General features: G+C 38.1%; 1 protein-coding gene across 1 annotated transcript; it reads left to right on the forward strand.

Annotated features, from left to right (window-relative positions):
- The first annotated feature begins 194 nt into the window (after positions 1-194).
- Positions 195-14,546, forward strand: LOC127649451 (outer dense fiber protein 2-like). The gene is made up of 16 exons (XM_052134544.1): positions 195-360; positions 558-648; positions 818-943; positions 2,232-2,306; positions 2,520-2,591; positions 2,855-2,971; positions 3,138-3,323; positions 3,492-3,601; positions 5,288-5,423; positions 7,860-7,970; positions 8,092-8,196; positions 8,535-8,693; positions 8,912-9,012; positions 11,780-11,942; positions 12,470-12,595; positions 13,152-14,546. The coding sequence occupies exons 1-16, from the start codon at positions 332-334 to the stop codon at positions 13,305-13,307; spliced, it is 1,863 nt and encodes a 620-aa protein (XP_051990504.1). The 5' UTR covers positions 195-331; the 3' UTR covers positions 13,308-14,546.
- The last annotated feature ends 207 nt before the right edge of the window (positions 14,547-14,753 follow it).

Below are 14,753 nucleotides of genomic sequence, written 5' to 3' on the forward strand. Positions count from 1 at the left end.
AGATCATTTTTATTGTTCGTTGTTTAGATAATAACAAGTCTTTGTTAACTTTATGAACTTGTATTCATTATGAAATTATTTGTTTGTCATATTGTTTCTTACATATAATCAAGTCTTTCTAAGTGCACAGCATTGAAATATGATGTGAACATGTGAGATGAATCTGGCAACCCTGGATTAGTTGTAAACACACTCTTAGCAACATATTAAGCAGCTCAGCTCTGTTTAGAGAAGGCCTGAGATATTCAGGATTTTAAGATGTGCATATTATGATAGAGATGTAAATACAGATACTGTATGTGTATGTATAATCCTGCGGCAAACTCCAACTATGAATTATAATCAATGTGGCAGCAGCAGGTTTATTTTCTCTCTTTCATTATTGACTTTCTGACACTAACACGTAAATCTGAACAGCAACCTCAGTCTTTCAATAGATGTATAGATGTATGGTGGGATTTAATCAAACCAAAGAAAGTTGTGTATGATTTCTCATGCAATATTTTAGCCATACATGTTTTTGTCTTTAGTAATCTTGAGTTTGTTTCATTGAACAGACAGAAACTGCTACTGAAGACACTCAGTGCTGCTGAATCAGCTGCTGTTCAGCTGCTGTCATTCAGAGATAGTCTGCACAATGATTTCATTGTATGTCATCTTACTATTATTTTACACTTTGTATGCAAGTAAATAAAACATCAGTTTCATACAAATATGTCTCTTCTATTATAGTGGAGACAATATTGGTTGACATGATATTTACCTCTGAAATTTCCAACTTTATGTTTGTCAGAATGTCATTTTGTTCATTTTGCAGGAGTCCAGCTCGTCCAGTGATCAGCGGTTTTCTCGACAGAAGAGCTTGTTGCTGGAGAAGTTGGAGGTTTTCAGATGTCTGATCTCATCTGTCCAACAGCAGCTGAAAGAACTCCAGGATGAAGAGGTTCATCAGCCCTTTATCACTTCTGATTCATTTATTACAAGACAAATAATATGAAGAAAATACACAGCAATAAAACAATATACACCGATGAGCCAAAACATTATGACACAGGCAAATAACGTTGATCATCTCCTAACAAGGCCACATGTTAAGATCTCCGTAGATTAGATGGTAAGTGAACAATCAGTTCTCGTAGTCAAAGTGTTGAATGTAGGGGAAATGGGCAGGAGTAAAGACTTGAGCGACTTTGACTAGGGCCAAATTGTTATGGCCAGACGACTGGGTCAGAGTACCTAGAGACGGTGGTCCGAGTGCCTATGATGACCCCTTTCAACTGTCGAAAGTGCCTACATTTTGCACGCAAGCATCAGAACCGTACCTTGGAGAAGTGGAAGAAGGTCGCCTGTTCCGATGATTCCCTTTTTCTTTTACATCACGTGGACGGCCATGTGCGTGTGCGCCGTTTACCTGGGGAAGTGGTGGCTCCAGGATGCACTGTGGGAAGATAACATGCCGTTGTAGGGAGTGTGATGCTCTGGGCAATGTTCTGCTGGGAAGCCCTGGGTCCAGCCATTCATGTAGATGTCAATTTGACATGTGCCACCTACCTAAACATTGCTGCAGACCAGGTACACCCCTTCATGGCAGTGGTATTCCCTGATGGCAGTGTCCTCTTTCAGCAGGATAATGCGCCCTGCCACATTGCACACATTGTTCAGGAATGGTTTGAGGAACATGTTGAAGAGGTTATGGTGTTGCCCTGGCCTACAAATTCCCCAGATCTCAGTCCGATTGAGCATCTCTGGGATGTCCTAGACCAACAAGTCCAATCCACGGCGGTTCCACCTCTCACCTTACAGGTCTTGAAGGATCTGCTGCTAAATGTCTTAGTACCAGATACCACATGACACCTTCAGAGGCCTTTCAGAGTCCATTCCTCGTTGAGCTGGTGCTGTTCTGGTGGTACGCAGAGGACACACAGCATATTAGGCAGGTGGTCATAATGTTTTGGCTCATCGACGTATAAAAGATGTGCATCTGATTGCAGAGCCCAATACATTTCAGTTTAACATACATTATAATATAATCTATACTACAGCAGCATATAGTCGTGTACACAGCTGTAAAGTAGCACACAGTCAAAAAGCAAAGTGTAGCGCATAAATGGACATGTGGAGCAGGTTTAATGAGATTTGTCAACTTTATTTGTGCATGTTTGTAAAACAAATTATTTTTTTATTTATTACAAAAAACATTTGGGGGTGTGACTTTGTTGTGTGTTTTGCAGGTACATTTGATAGACACAGAAAAACAGATCAAAATGTTGCATGAAAAGATAAAACAGACCGAGAGTGATAATCAGGTAAGATTATTATAATGGTGACCCAATAAAGAAGAATTGTGTTAGAACTATTCCACATAATCAGTGCTTAAATAAAGACTGTTTTCTTTAAAGTTGTAAAGTAATGTTATTTTGTTATTGTTCTATTGCACTATATTATTTGAATGTTATAAACATGTCTGTGTCATTAGAAGTTCATTTGATGAGTATCTATAAATGCTAAACATTTCTCAGAATTTAAGGTCATCTTTGATTGAAAAAGAGAAACAGGTCGAGGAATTGATGACTGTACAAAAAAGAGAAACTGTAAGTCTACAACTTATATACATGAAGAGTTTTTTTGCACATATCCGTGAAATCATGGCAGATTCTTATTTTAGTATGTGAATTTCTTTACTAAAGTTTACTTTAGAGGTTGTTATTCACCTTATATTTACATTGAAGCATTTGTCAAACACAAATACACAATTTCTGCTATTTCAACCAGTCCTAAACTGACAAAAGAACAGTTAATTCGTAATAACATCACACATGAAGCTGTGTCTCTTTTCTACCTCTGTGATATCCAGGAGCACACAGAGTCAGTGATTCAGCTGTCTAAGTCAATTGAAGCTACGCAGGCTCATCTACAGACTCAACTCCGCAGCAAAGAGGAACAGAATAACCGTCTGACTGTCCAGCTGAGGGTGAGACCTACAAAACTATCTTTAACTACATCACATAAACACACAATGAACTTTAACACTCAAATTAATCTGAAATCAATACTCAACATGCTCTTACAAAGAGTAAATATGTGTGTGTTGTCTCTTGTAAAGCGGTGTAGCGATTGATGGGTATGTTTGTGTGAAGGCTCTTGAGAGAACTATTGCACATCAGAGACTAGAGCTGGACGAGCTGAGGCTTCAGATCGCTTTCGTGTCTGAGAGTTCGTGTCAGGAGAAGGAGGCGCTGAAGAAAGCTACACGAGCTCAGAAACACAGAGCTGAGAAGTTTGAGGCGGCTGTGGAGAGATGCCACAAGCAGCTGAGAGAGAAGGTGTGTTTTTCTCAGGATCATGTGATCAGCTTCAAATTACTTTGTGTCTCGTAGTATTTTAACTGGTTTTTTTTATCTGTATTAAGTTTTTATTTACTGCTCATACACACTGTGTGTTTGGTGGATTGGTGTAAAAGCTGTTCAGGGTTGTTGAATTGTGTGATGTAGGACGTTCAGTTGACTCAGAGAAGAGCAGAGAGAAACATGTGGCAGAAACAACAGGAGAAGATTACAGAGGAGAAACTTCAGCTGGACGAACAGATACACATGCTTCAAAAGTATCATCATCTCACATACATTTGTGTGCCAAATAATATCATCTGTGGAACTATCATTTGCATCATAAATGGGTGAATCTCACAAAACCTGTCAGGAACATGTCACAGGTCATTTTTCACACCAAAAACAACAGTGACAAATAATAAATATATCCTATTCATTAGTGCTTTCAGTTTCTTTTAATCACGATTAAATCGCATAATATTTTGTAGTTTATCACGACTAATCTTTGATTTTGACACCATATATACTAATGTTATTGTCAAAATGCATTTATTTCCATTTTAGGAAAGAAAACAAAACAATATGTAACAATATAATGTTTTATGAACTTTTTTTTCAAACAAAGCCTTCCACAAGAAATGCACTAAAATAGCACCAATTCAAGTAATATTAAACATTTCCCTTATTCTAAATGGTAGTTTGACTATTTGAAAGAATTAGTCTCACCCTAGGCTGCATATTCATTGCAACGGGCATTAAATCTCTTAAACGCTCATCCTTCACAATATTAATCTGCCGTTAGACTCTATGGCATTTCCTACAGCAATCATGAAGCTGCATTCATGATTTGCATCAGGGCGTCAACACCAGCATCGATTGTATCTTTGAAATTACCATGAAATGCTCTTCCAGTCAAAAACTGTGATAGTTAAGATTTGACTTGCTTCTGTGTTATTTATAATGCGACTTACAAGTCTCATCTGGGCTTGTTTTGTACATCAAATAGCGCAAAGAGCTCATTTCGCCATCATTTTATCACCGACAGGGAAGGGCAGCGCTGTCACAGATAAAAACCTCTGCATCTCTATCATAGGAGAGTATAGAGTGCAACAGTCTGGTTCCGGAAGTAAAAATCCCGTCCATTTATCCCATAGACAAATAGATTTTCAATGATAACTTATAAACCTTTAAAGACAGACCTACAGTGAACTACGAGGTTGTTCATCGATGGTATATGCTTCCGTTTAATCTATCCGCCTGCGTTATCTCAACTGCATTGTTTTAAAAAATCTTGTTTGATAGCAGAATTAATGGTAAACAATTACATTACCCATGGCACATCAGAGAAATATCCACCAATCAGAGAACTGCATCCAACGAAACCCACGAAACATGCCTCTGAATAAATGTGCATCTCCTTTCACCATTTAACTACTTATATATTTGTACTTATCGGGATATTTTGCAATAAACGGAACATATACTGTATCTATACTTGTAATGAACAACCTAAAATCAATAGTTTTATGTATTCCCATCATTTTGTATTCAATGACATCGTTCAAATACTGTAGTTTGTTCCCTCATGAAAAACGGTAAGTACACAGCCTTGTACGTGTATGATTTTCAAAGACATTTTTTAGCCTCAAAACAAAGTTTATGAAGTTGTGATTCACTTCGGAGTTGGTTGGTTTGGTTCATGGCTTATAACTCTTTTATGAAGGATTTCATTAAAAGTCTATGGTAGAAATTAATGGGGAAAATACTTCCGGAACACAGATGGCTGTAAAAGTGGGCGGTCACTGTTGCGCTTTATTATGACAGCACTGCCCATTCAATGTCAAAAAAACGGCAAAAGATGATATTATCATTACTATTATGTGAAAATAATAATGATGTATTATATAATGTTATATAAATTGTGAAGTATTTATTGATGTTGGTTGGTGTGATCTCTATAGTGAAATGGCAGTGCTTACTGCAGAGCTGCAGAGAGAGAGAGATACAGCAAACTCAGCCAGTGAAAACTTACTGAACACGCTGCAGAAAGTTACTTTAGAAAATGAAGAACTCAGACGAGAAAACGCTTCCTTCAAGGTAAGAATTTCAAAGAATAGTTCACCCAAAAATGAAAATTCAGTAATTGTTTACTCACCCCTGTGTTGTTATAACCCTATATGATCTATAACACAAAGGGGTAAATTGTAAAAAATGTTGTGCTCAGTGATGTCATACAATGGAAGTTAATGGTGACCAACTCTGCAAGCTTCAAAAGAACACAAAAGTATAATTCAGAAATTATTTTATGCTACTCATGTCTTTTTCAAAACAAATCCAATAAGGGTTTGGTGAGAAACAAACAGAAATCGAATGTATTATTAATTGAAACTCTCGACCAAGCATTGATCTCCTGTGCGTTCATGAGACTGCATACAAGCTTTAGAGCTCCTTGCAGTGCAATGCAGCTTCTCACGAGATGGAACGTTCAAGCGAAAACTTGTTTTGTTTTGCTTCAACAGGACCACCAGTGATATTAACAACAGAAAACACAACACAGCTGCACACAAACCAGAGAACAAAACTTATAAAACATGTCTGAAGAGTTTGTAGTGGAAGAATAGATGCATTTCTATGTCCAGCCTTATTTGTTTGAAACTGAGTCTTCAATCAAACAAAGAGATGGGGCTGAAGGTAGCTACAGTCACACCGTGTCCAAACCAGATGCCAAACGACATGCAATAAAAGTTATCTTTTCTATTTTAATAAGAGTTTTTGTCCAAAGCAGCTGCAACGACCAATGGCATATGATCGCTTGGTTACTATATTTGCCGTGGCGTTAGTTAACCATCCAATTTGAACTGACACTGGTCCAAAATCATTCTGATAATATTATATTTAAGCCAGCATCTCACTTACTGGTTAAAACTACTTGACCAAGAACATTACACGCTACCGACTGTTTTCGCTGAGGTCTCTTCAGGTGGAAGTCTGTCACACACACACACACACACACATATACACACAACATTTCAGAATAGAGGTGACAGACATTCCCGCTCCCTGTTCTTCCACTTCACTTTCGGTTATCGAAACCTCCAAAGAACTGCGGCTCCTCTCTGTCTGACTGTAGCATCTGGGTGTGTAAGTGTACCATCAGCCACCTCCATCACTATTTGATTGAGGACATTGGTTAAGAAAATAAGGCTGGTCATAGAAATGCATCTATTTTTTGACTAGAAGCTCTTCAGACATGTTTGTAAGATCTGGTCTCTGGTTTGTGTTGGTATGGACTGATAGTAGCTATGTTGTGTTTTCTGTTGACAATATTGCCGGTGGTCCTTTTGAAGCTAAACAAAATAAGTTTCAGCTTGAATGCCCCACCTCGCGTGTAGCTACGGCAGCATGTAACTACTGCTCTCGTGCAAGGAGCTCTAATGCTTGTGTGCAGACTCATGAACCCCCACAGGAAATCAATGGTCAGTTCGAGAGTTTCACTTAATAATACATTCGATTTTGGTTCGTTTCTCAACAAACCCATATCTTATTCCAACAGGCTTAGAATAGAAAGAAAGAAAGATTTAAAGGAAGATTCCGGGGTTATATACAAGTTAAGCTCAGTCGACAGAATTTGTGGTATAATGTTGATTACCTCAACTCATCCCTCCTTTTAAAAATAAAATAAAAATGGAGGTTACAGTGAGGCACTTACAATGAAAGTGAATGAGGCCATTTTTTGGAGGGTTTAAAAGCCGAAATGTGAAGCTTTTAATTTTATAAAACCATTTGCATTAATTCTTCTGTTAAAACTCATGTGTTATTTGAGCTGTAATGTTGTTTTAGGGTTTGTTGAAATTACATCGTCATAGTAACAAAGTTGTACAATTGGCTGCAGCTGTACACAGAAAAGGATGATAAGTGATTGTATCACACTAAAATCATGTTTACAAACATATGCTTTATGTCTTGTGGTTATACTTTTGAAAAATATTTTAACATTAAAAAATTGTCCCATTCAGCTTCCATTGTAAGTGCCTCATTGTAACGCAAATTTTAGTTTTTGTATTTAAAGAAAAGGAGGAACAATACAAAATAATTTTTTGTGTTATCAATATTATGCCACAAATGCTGTAGATTAAGCTCGACTTGAACCCGGAACATTCCTTAAAGACGTCTGTGAAGCCATCACTTATAAAGTTATATGACTTGAGATTTACACTTTTCTTTAATAAACACACATTTTTACAGTGTAAAAACGTATTTATGTAAGGATATTGCAGACAAGTTTGACTAAATATATCATTACATTTTTAAATACAATGAAATGTGAGCATAAATAAGTCATGTAAAAAAATGACATTAAATTATTTGTTTGATTTTAAATATTATGAATGTATTAATTTGCATATATATTTTAAAATAGTATTATTTTAAATCCAAAAGTGTTTTACTCCTGCTATATTTTGTGATCCATTATATTTTTACCATCCTTCTTTATGGACATTAGGTGCTCTCATATTTATTTTCCTCACTCAGAGCTCCATTGCTGATATTGAGCAAAAGTTGCAGATCTCTCAAGCTGCTCTTCAGGAACAAAATGATCTTGCAGAGGAGAGCAAACATCAAACTGAACAGTACCAGCATCAGGTGACTGCATATAATCTCCATCTTTAGCCAGAAACTTTGAAGATTACTTCATATATTTGTATTACTTGATCAACTTGGCAAATGTCTTGTGTTAGTTTCAGTAAACGGATGTATTTGACAGGTAGCAGAACTCAAAGTTGAGATCACAGAGCTGAAAATCAAGCTGGAGAGCCTCATTCAACAAACTCACGACACAAGAGAGGGACGAGATGTTGAGATCATTCAGGTAATACAGTTAAAAACTGTATAATTATTCATTTTTAAAGTAATAGTTCACCCAAAAATGAAATGATATCATCATTTACTCACCCTCATGTCACTCCAAACCTGCAACACTTTCTTTTGTTCAGTGGAACACAAATTTACAATGTACAATTGCAATGGACAGTGATTCTGCTTTCAGGCTTTAAAGAGTCCATGCAACACTTGCATCATATTCCAAATCTTCTGAAGGTATACAGTATTCATTTTTGGGTTAACTATTCTTTTAATATCTTAGTCATGGTAGGCAGCACAGGTTGGACCTAAAATCTCAACCCGTCCATCCTGATCATCTTCTCTCAGGTGCGTGAGGATCTGGAGCAGCGCTTGCAGGAGCTGCAGGTGTATCCAGAGTTACTGGTTGTCACAGAGCAGAAGCTGCAGCACTACCAGGAAGACCTGCGACGCTCTGAGCAGAGATGCACACAAAAGACTGAGTCCATAAGACAGCTGCAGGATACGGTGTGTGTTTGTGCACCTTTGATCATTGACTAACAGCAAACATGAGGTGATATTCTAATTGTGTGCTGTTCAGATTCACTCATTAATGCTGCTGTTTTGTTCTGCAGTAAAATGAGTGTTTAGCATGGTGAATAGATTTTCCTTGTGACTGCTAGAGATCATATTGCAGTGGCCCTGTTGAAACATGCTAGATTACTAAAACTCTTCTTGACTTACAGCTGAACATGCAGAAGGAGAACGTCAAGACTTCACTGGAGATGAAAGAGTCAGTTGATGAAAAAAAATCTCAACTGCAACAGAAATTGAATCACCTTCAGAAGTGAGTTTCTGTTAGAGATAGAATGGATGATCGGAATAAATACGAATGTAGCGATATTTAGCTCATTTGGCGTATTTCCTGTCCTACGGTTCAGCGCTCAGATACATGCTCGAACAGTAAGATCCTGCCAGAAGGTGATCACGGCAGGGAAGAGGAGCTTAAACCTACGCAGGACAGAACCTAAACTGGTGGTGATGGGGTGGTGGGGGGTGAAAACAATGAGGCATTACGAGCAATGAAAGGCAGCTGTGTGAGTTTATAAAGCAAAGGCTGGATTGTGATTGAATAAGATGCCTGATGAAGATCCCAAATATTCCTGCTAGAACTACCGCTTACGCTTTCCTGTCTAGAAGAGTTTGAGCATTGCTCAAGGCATGGCAAACCTTGAATAATAACTAATCATAGTATTCTGCATGACAAAAGGAGTCTTTGGAGGGATCAAGCATTCGTGAGCGCACCCGCATCAAAATATGTGAGGGCACAAACACACGAAAAACTGTTTTATCAACTGGCATTAAACATCAGTGGATAAAGAATCAGAATAAATTAAAAGACAATGAGTGAAAACTCTACATTATGGAAAGTGATTAGCAAGTTGTTCACATAAACGTGCAAACATTCACAATTTATCCCCATCAATATATATATAAACATATTTAAACATATTTACACATTCACACCAGGAGTAGATTTATGTAAGTGCTCTTTACTTGTCCCACTCACCCAAAGAACAATTACTGTATTCCTCATCCCGTAAAATGAATCAGAAAACACAAGAAAAACAAACACGGTACTCTATGCAACTCGACAAATAATACTGAAATAATTCAACATTTCCCCAGCACTCTAATCTCCATTTATAATCCACAGAATCTTGACAATGTCTCAGGATTATGTCCTGAGACTACCAGAGCAGTTTAGTGACAGCATCACATTCTGATAAAACAATATAATTTAGAGTTAAAACTGATAAAAACTTAAGAAGTGGTGCCAAATATTGGCTTGCAACAATTTGGGTATTCTTTAATTCTCTGAATCGAGCTCAGAGTGCATGATGTTGTGCTTGACCCCATAACTGCCGCTTACGGCTGTATTTACAGTGGCTTGCTAAAGTTTGGGCACCCCTGGCCAAAATGTCTGTTGCTGAGAATAGTTAAGTGAGTAGAAGATTAACTGATCTCCAAAAGGTATACAGTTAAAGATGAAACATTCTTTTCAACATTTTAAGCAAGATAAGTTTATTATTTTTGTTTTGCACAATTTTAGATTGAAAAAAAAGGAAAGGAGCACCATGCAAAATGTAAGCACCCCAATTGACTTGAGCTCTCAGATATCTTTTACCAAGGTCTCAGATCTTAATTAGCTTGTTAGGGCTATGGCTTTTCCACAATCATCGTTTTGAAAGGCCATGTGATGCATATTTCTAAGCTTTACAAATACTCTGACTCCTCAAACCTTATCCCAACAATCAGCAGCCATGGGCTCCTTTAAGCAGCTGCCTATCCCTCTGAAAATTAAAATAATTGATGCCTACAACGCAGCAGAAGGCTATAAGAAGATAGTGTTTTCGGGTAGCCGTTTTCTCAGTTTGTAATGTAATTAAGAAATGGCAGTTAACAGGAATGGTGGAGGTCAAGCTGAGGTCTGGAAGACCAAGAAAACTTTCAGAGAGAACTGCTCGTAGGATCACTAGAAAGGAAAATCAAAACCCCTGTTTGACTGTAAAAGACCTTAAGGAAGATTTAGAAGACTCTGGAGTAGTGGTGCACTGTTCTACTCTGCAGCGACACCTGCACAAATATGACCTTCATGGAAGAGTCCTGACAAGAAAACTTTTCCTGCGTCTTTGCCACAAAATTCAGTGTCAGAAGTTTGCAAATTAACATCTAAACAAGCTTGATGCATTTTGGAAACAAGTCCTGTGGACTGATGAAGTTAAAATCTAATGTTTTGGCCGCAATGAGCAAAGGTATATTTGGAGAAAAAAGCGTGCAGAATTTCATGAAAAGAACACCTCTCCAAATGTTAAGCATGGAGGTGGATCGATCATGCTTTGTACTTGTGTTGATGTCAGCGGCACAGGGGAACATTTCACTGGTAGAGGAAAGAATGGATTAAATGTTATGCCAGCAAATTCTGGAAGCAAACCTCACACCATCTGTAAAAAAGCTGAAGATGAAAAGAGGATGGCTTCTACTACAGTATAACAATCCTAAACACACCTCAAAATCCACAATGGACACCCCCAAGAGGCGCAAGCTGAAGGTTTTCCCATGGCCCTCACAGTCCCCTGACCTAAACATCATCGAAAATCTGTGGATAGACCTGAAAAGAGCAGTGCATGCAAGATGGGCCAAGAATCACAGAACTAGAAGCCTTGTGCAAGGAAGAATGGGTGAAAATCTCTTGAAAGACAGTTAGCTGGCCACAAAAAGCCTTTACAAGCTGGGATACTTGCCAAGGGGGGTGTTTCTAAATACTGACCATGCAGGGTGCCCAAACATTTGCTTCGGGCCCTTTTCCTTTTTGTTTTTTTGAAACTGTAAAAGATGAAAAATTGCTCAAAATATTACTTTAAAAACATTATGCCTTATGGAAATAAGGCCATCTTTTGCTTGCTTAGCTATTCACAGCAACAGAAATTTTGATCAGGGGTGCCCAAATATTTCCATGCCACTGTATTTAATGTGATTCTTTAAAGTGAATTCATACTGTACTGTATTAACATGCAAACTGAACAGTTGTTGAATATGTGTTTGAATGAAAGGAGACTAGAGGAGGTGCTGTGCGAGAACAGAGAGCTCATCCACAGACTGACGGCTCAAGAGGATGAGCTGAACTACAGCAGCAAACGACAGCAACTGCGCTCCGATGAGTGTCAGACTCTCAACCGGCAGCTAGAGGATACTCTCACAGATATTAAACAGCAGGTACAGCTTCATGCTCATCCGCTGACTCTTTCACTTACCTTTCAAATATAATTTTGTATTCTTAGATGATTTTGAGAGGAAATATGTGTCTTGGACAACCCGATCTCATGAAAATGTGTACATATTTTACGAGTTGGCTATTTCGTATGATTTCATACAATTTTATCACTTGCAAATTCCCGGTTGTCTAATGCAAAAGTAAGCACAAGTTCCGTGCACGAGGCATTAAGGTTGTACTTATGAATATTGTGCCCTTACCCAAACCCACTTATCTAAACTTAACCAATCAGTAAAGTGTAAACATGATAAGAAGCTGTTGTGTGTGACAGAAGCAAGTAAATGTCACGTATTAGATGGAAAAGGTGTTCAGTGACGTCATTGGCTGCAAAGTCGTACGATATCATATGAATTAGCCAAATTTAGAAAAGTTGTACGAATCCCTACGACTTCGCTATGAGAGTGTTGGTCTTGGAAGTTCACTTTGGTGGTCTATGGATTACAGTTACTGTTGTTTTTGTCCTGTGCAGGTGTGTAAAGTGAAGGAGAAGGCCTGTATCAGAGAGAGCGTCCTGCAGAACAAGCTCATGCAATTAGAGGCTGAAAAGACAAGAAGAGAGAAAGAACTTCAACAGCTCAGACAGAGCAAGCTTTCTGTTAGTGTCCATCTTTTCAGCTGTTTAGTCTACCTGTTCTTTTGTCTGATTTCATCCACACTTAATATCCTTCTACTGCTGTTAAAGTCAATATGAAACATCATTTGTAGCCCATTTAACTTGCATACTGTGATATTAAACAAGAAAATGGGACATTTCTTTTTAATTGGGAAGTGATTGGATCATGAAAAGTAGGTGTTGCATCCTAGAATAGAGTCAGGTTGTTGAAGGGGATGAGTTGAAAAATAGAGAAGTCAGTTGAAAAAGTAATTTGAAGTGGGGTCAAGTTATTATATTTTAATTACAGATTACTGAGAAAAAATGTCTTTCTTTGGAATAACGTGCGCTGATGAATCATTCACAATCAGACTAAGAATGTGTATTTAGAAAGTAAATGGGGTCCATTTTAATTCATGTTGACGTTAAATAGTCCACTTATCTTCCCATTATACAACAATCCTGTTTAACTTTTCATCATTCAGTGTTTTATTGATGAGATTGTAGTGAACTCAATTTGGCTGTTCTCACAGAATGATTCTTGTCTCTTGTTTATCAGAGTGAAAATCAATATGAAGTCCATCTGAGAGATTTACAACTGAGTCTGGACCAATCAGAGAGCCACAAACAGAGCATTCAAAACTATGTGGATTTCCTCAAAAATTCCTACGCCACAATGTTTGAGGAAGTGCTGACTTCAGCATATGTGTCATAATACTACTCGAAATGATTTTTTGTCCTTTGTTTGTGTTTATATTGTGACAGAAAAAAAGCATTTTGAAGAATAAGAAGGACCAGATTGTTTAGCATTTCTTTATTCGTAATAAGGTATACGTGCGGCATTAATGTACAAATATTTCTTCATATGAATTCTTCATACTAAATTAAAATCTGCTTCTAAATTGAGGCAGTTTATTTTATACATGTCATTAGTTGTATTTGAAAGTAAACTGTAAGCTTATGTCTTAACAAAGTTGATACATTTCTTTAATCTAGAATAAGAAGATACATCTACTCTATTTATAATTTGTATGGTAAGTTGATGATCAGATAATGCTTTGAGGTGGTAACTGGTAACAGTAGTGCCGTATAGCCACATATGTTTCACTGATTGACAATAAATGTTATATACAGTTGAAGTCATAAGTTTACATTCACTTACGTTGAAGTCATTGAAACTCATTTTTTAACCACTCAACAGATTTCATATTAGCAAACTATAGTTTGGGCAAGTCGTTTAGGGCATCTACTTTGTGCATGACATGAGTAATTCCTCCAACAATTGTTACAGACAGATTGTTTCACTTTTAATTGACTGTATCACAATTTCAGTGGGCCAGAAGTTTACATACACTAAGTTAACTGTGCCTTTAAGCAGCTTGGAAAATTCCAGAAAATTATGTCATGTCTTTAGACAATTAGCTTCTGATTGGAGGTTTACTGAATTGGAGGTGTACCTGGTGTGTTTTAAGGCTTACCTTCAAACTCAGTGACTCTTTGCTTGAAATCATATAAACACCATGGGACCACACAGCTATCATCTGTCTCCTAGAGATGACCGTAGTTTGGTGTGAAAAGTGCGAATCAATCCCAGAACAACAGCAAAGGACCTTTGTGAAGATGCTGGAGGAAACAGGTAGACGAGTATCTATATCTACACTAATGGACAATGACCCCAATCATTCCTCCAAAGTTGTGGCAAAATGGTTTAAGGACAACAAAGTCAAGGTATTGTAGTGACCATCACAAAGCCCTGACCTCAATCTGCTAGAAAATGTGTGTGCAGAGCTGAAAAAGCATTTGCAAGCAAGGAGGCCTTCAAACCAGACTCGGTTACCAGTTCTGTCTGGAGGAATGGGACAAAATTCCCGCACCTTATTGAGAGAAGCTTTTGGAAGGCTACCCTAAACGTTTGACCCAAGTTAAACAATTTAAAGACAATGCTACTAAATACTAACAACCCAGATAGCAATAAGTCGGCGGTCCGCCGGCGTCGCGCCGGCGGCAGTAGAAGCGGCAGAATGGCGAGATCGCAAACACGTTCGACGGCGGTCCGCCGGCGGCAGCCGCTTTTTAAAAGCGGCAGCCGCCTTCCTACCGCCTTCGTTCCGCGGACGGCCCGCTGGCCAGCCGCCGCCCGCCGCCGTTATATCGAAGCGGA

The sequence above is a fragment of the Xyrauchen texanus genome, chromosome 9 (assembly GCF_025860055.1).
Source record: "Xyrauchen texanus isolate HMW12.3.18 chromosome 9, RBS_HiC_50CHRs, whole genome shotgun sequence".
NCBI classification, from domain to species: domain Eukaryota; kingdom Metazoa; phylum Chordata; class Actinopteri; order Cypriniformes; family Catostomidae; genus Xyrauchen; species Xyrauchen texanus.

Coding starts and splice junctions, on each gene's coding strand:
- LOC127649451 (XM_052134544.1), top strand. CDS start 332: ATGAATTATAATCAATGTGGCAGCAGCAG. Junction 3,324..3,491: donor ACAAGCAGCTGAGAGAGAAG/GTGTGTTTTTCT, acceptor TGTGTGATGTAG/GACGTTCAGTTGACTCAGAG. Junction 7,971..8,091: donor CTGAACAGTACCAGCATCAG/GTGACTGCATAT, acceptor TGTATTTGACAG/GTAGCAGAACTCAAAGTTGA.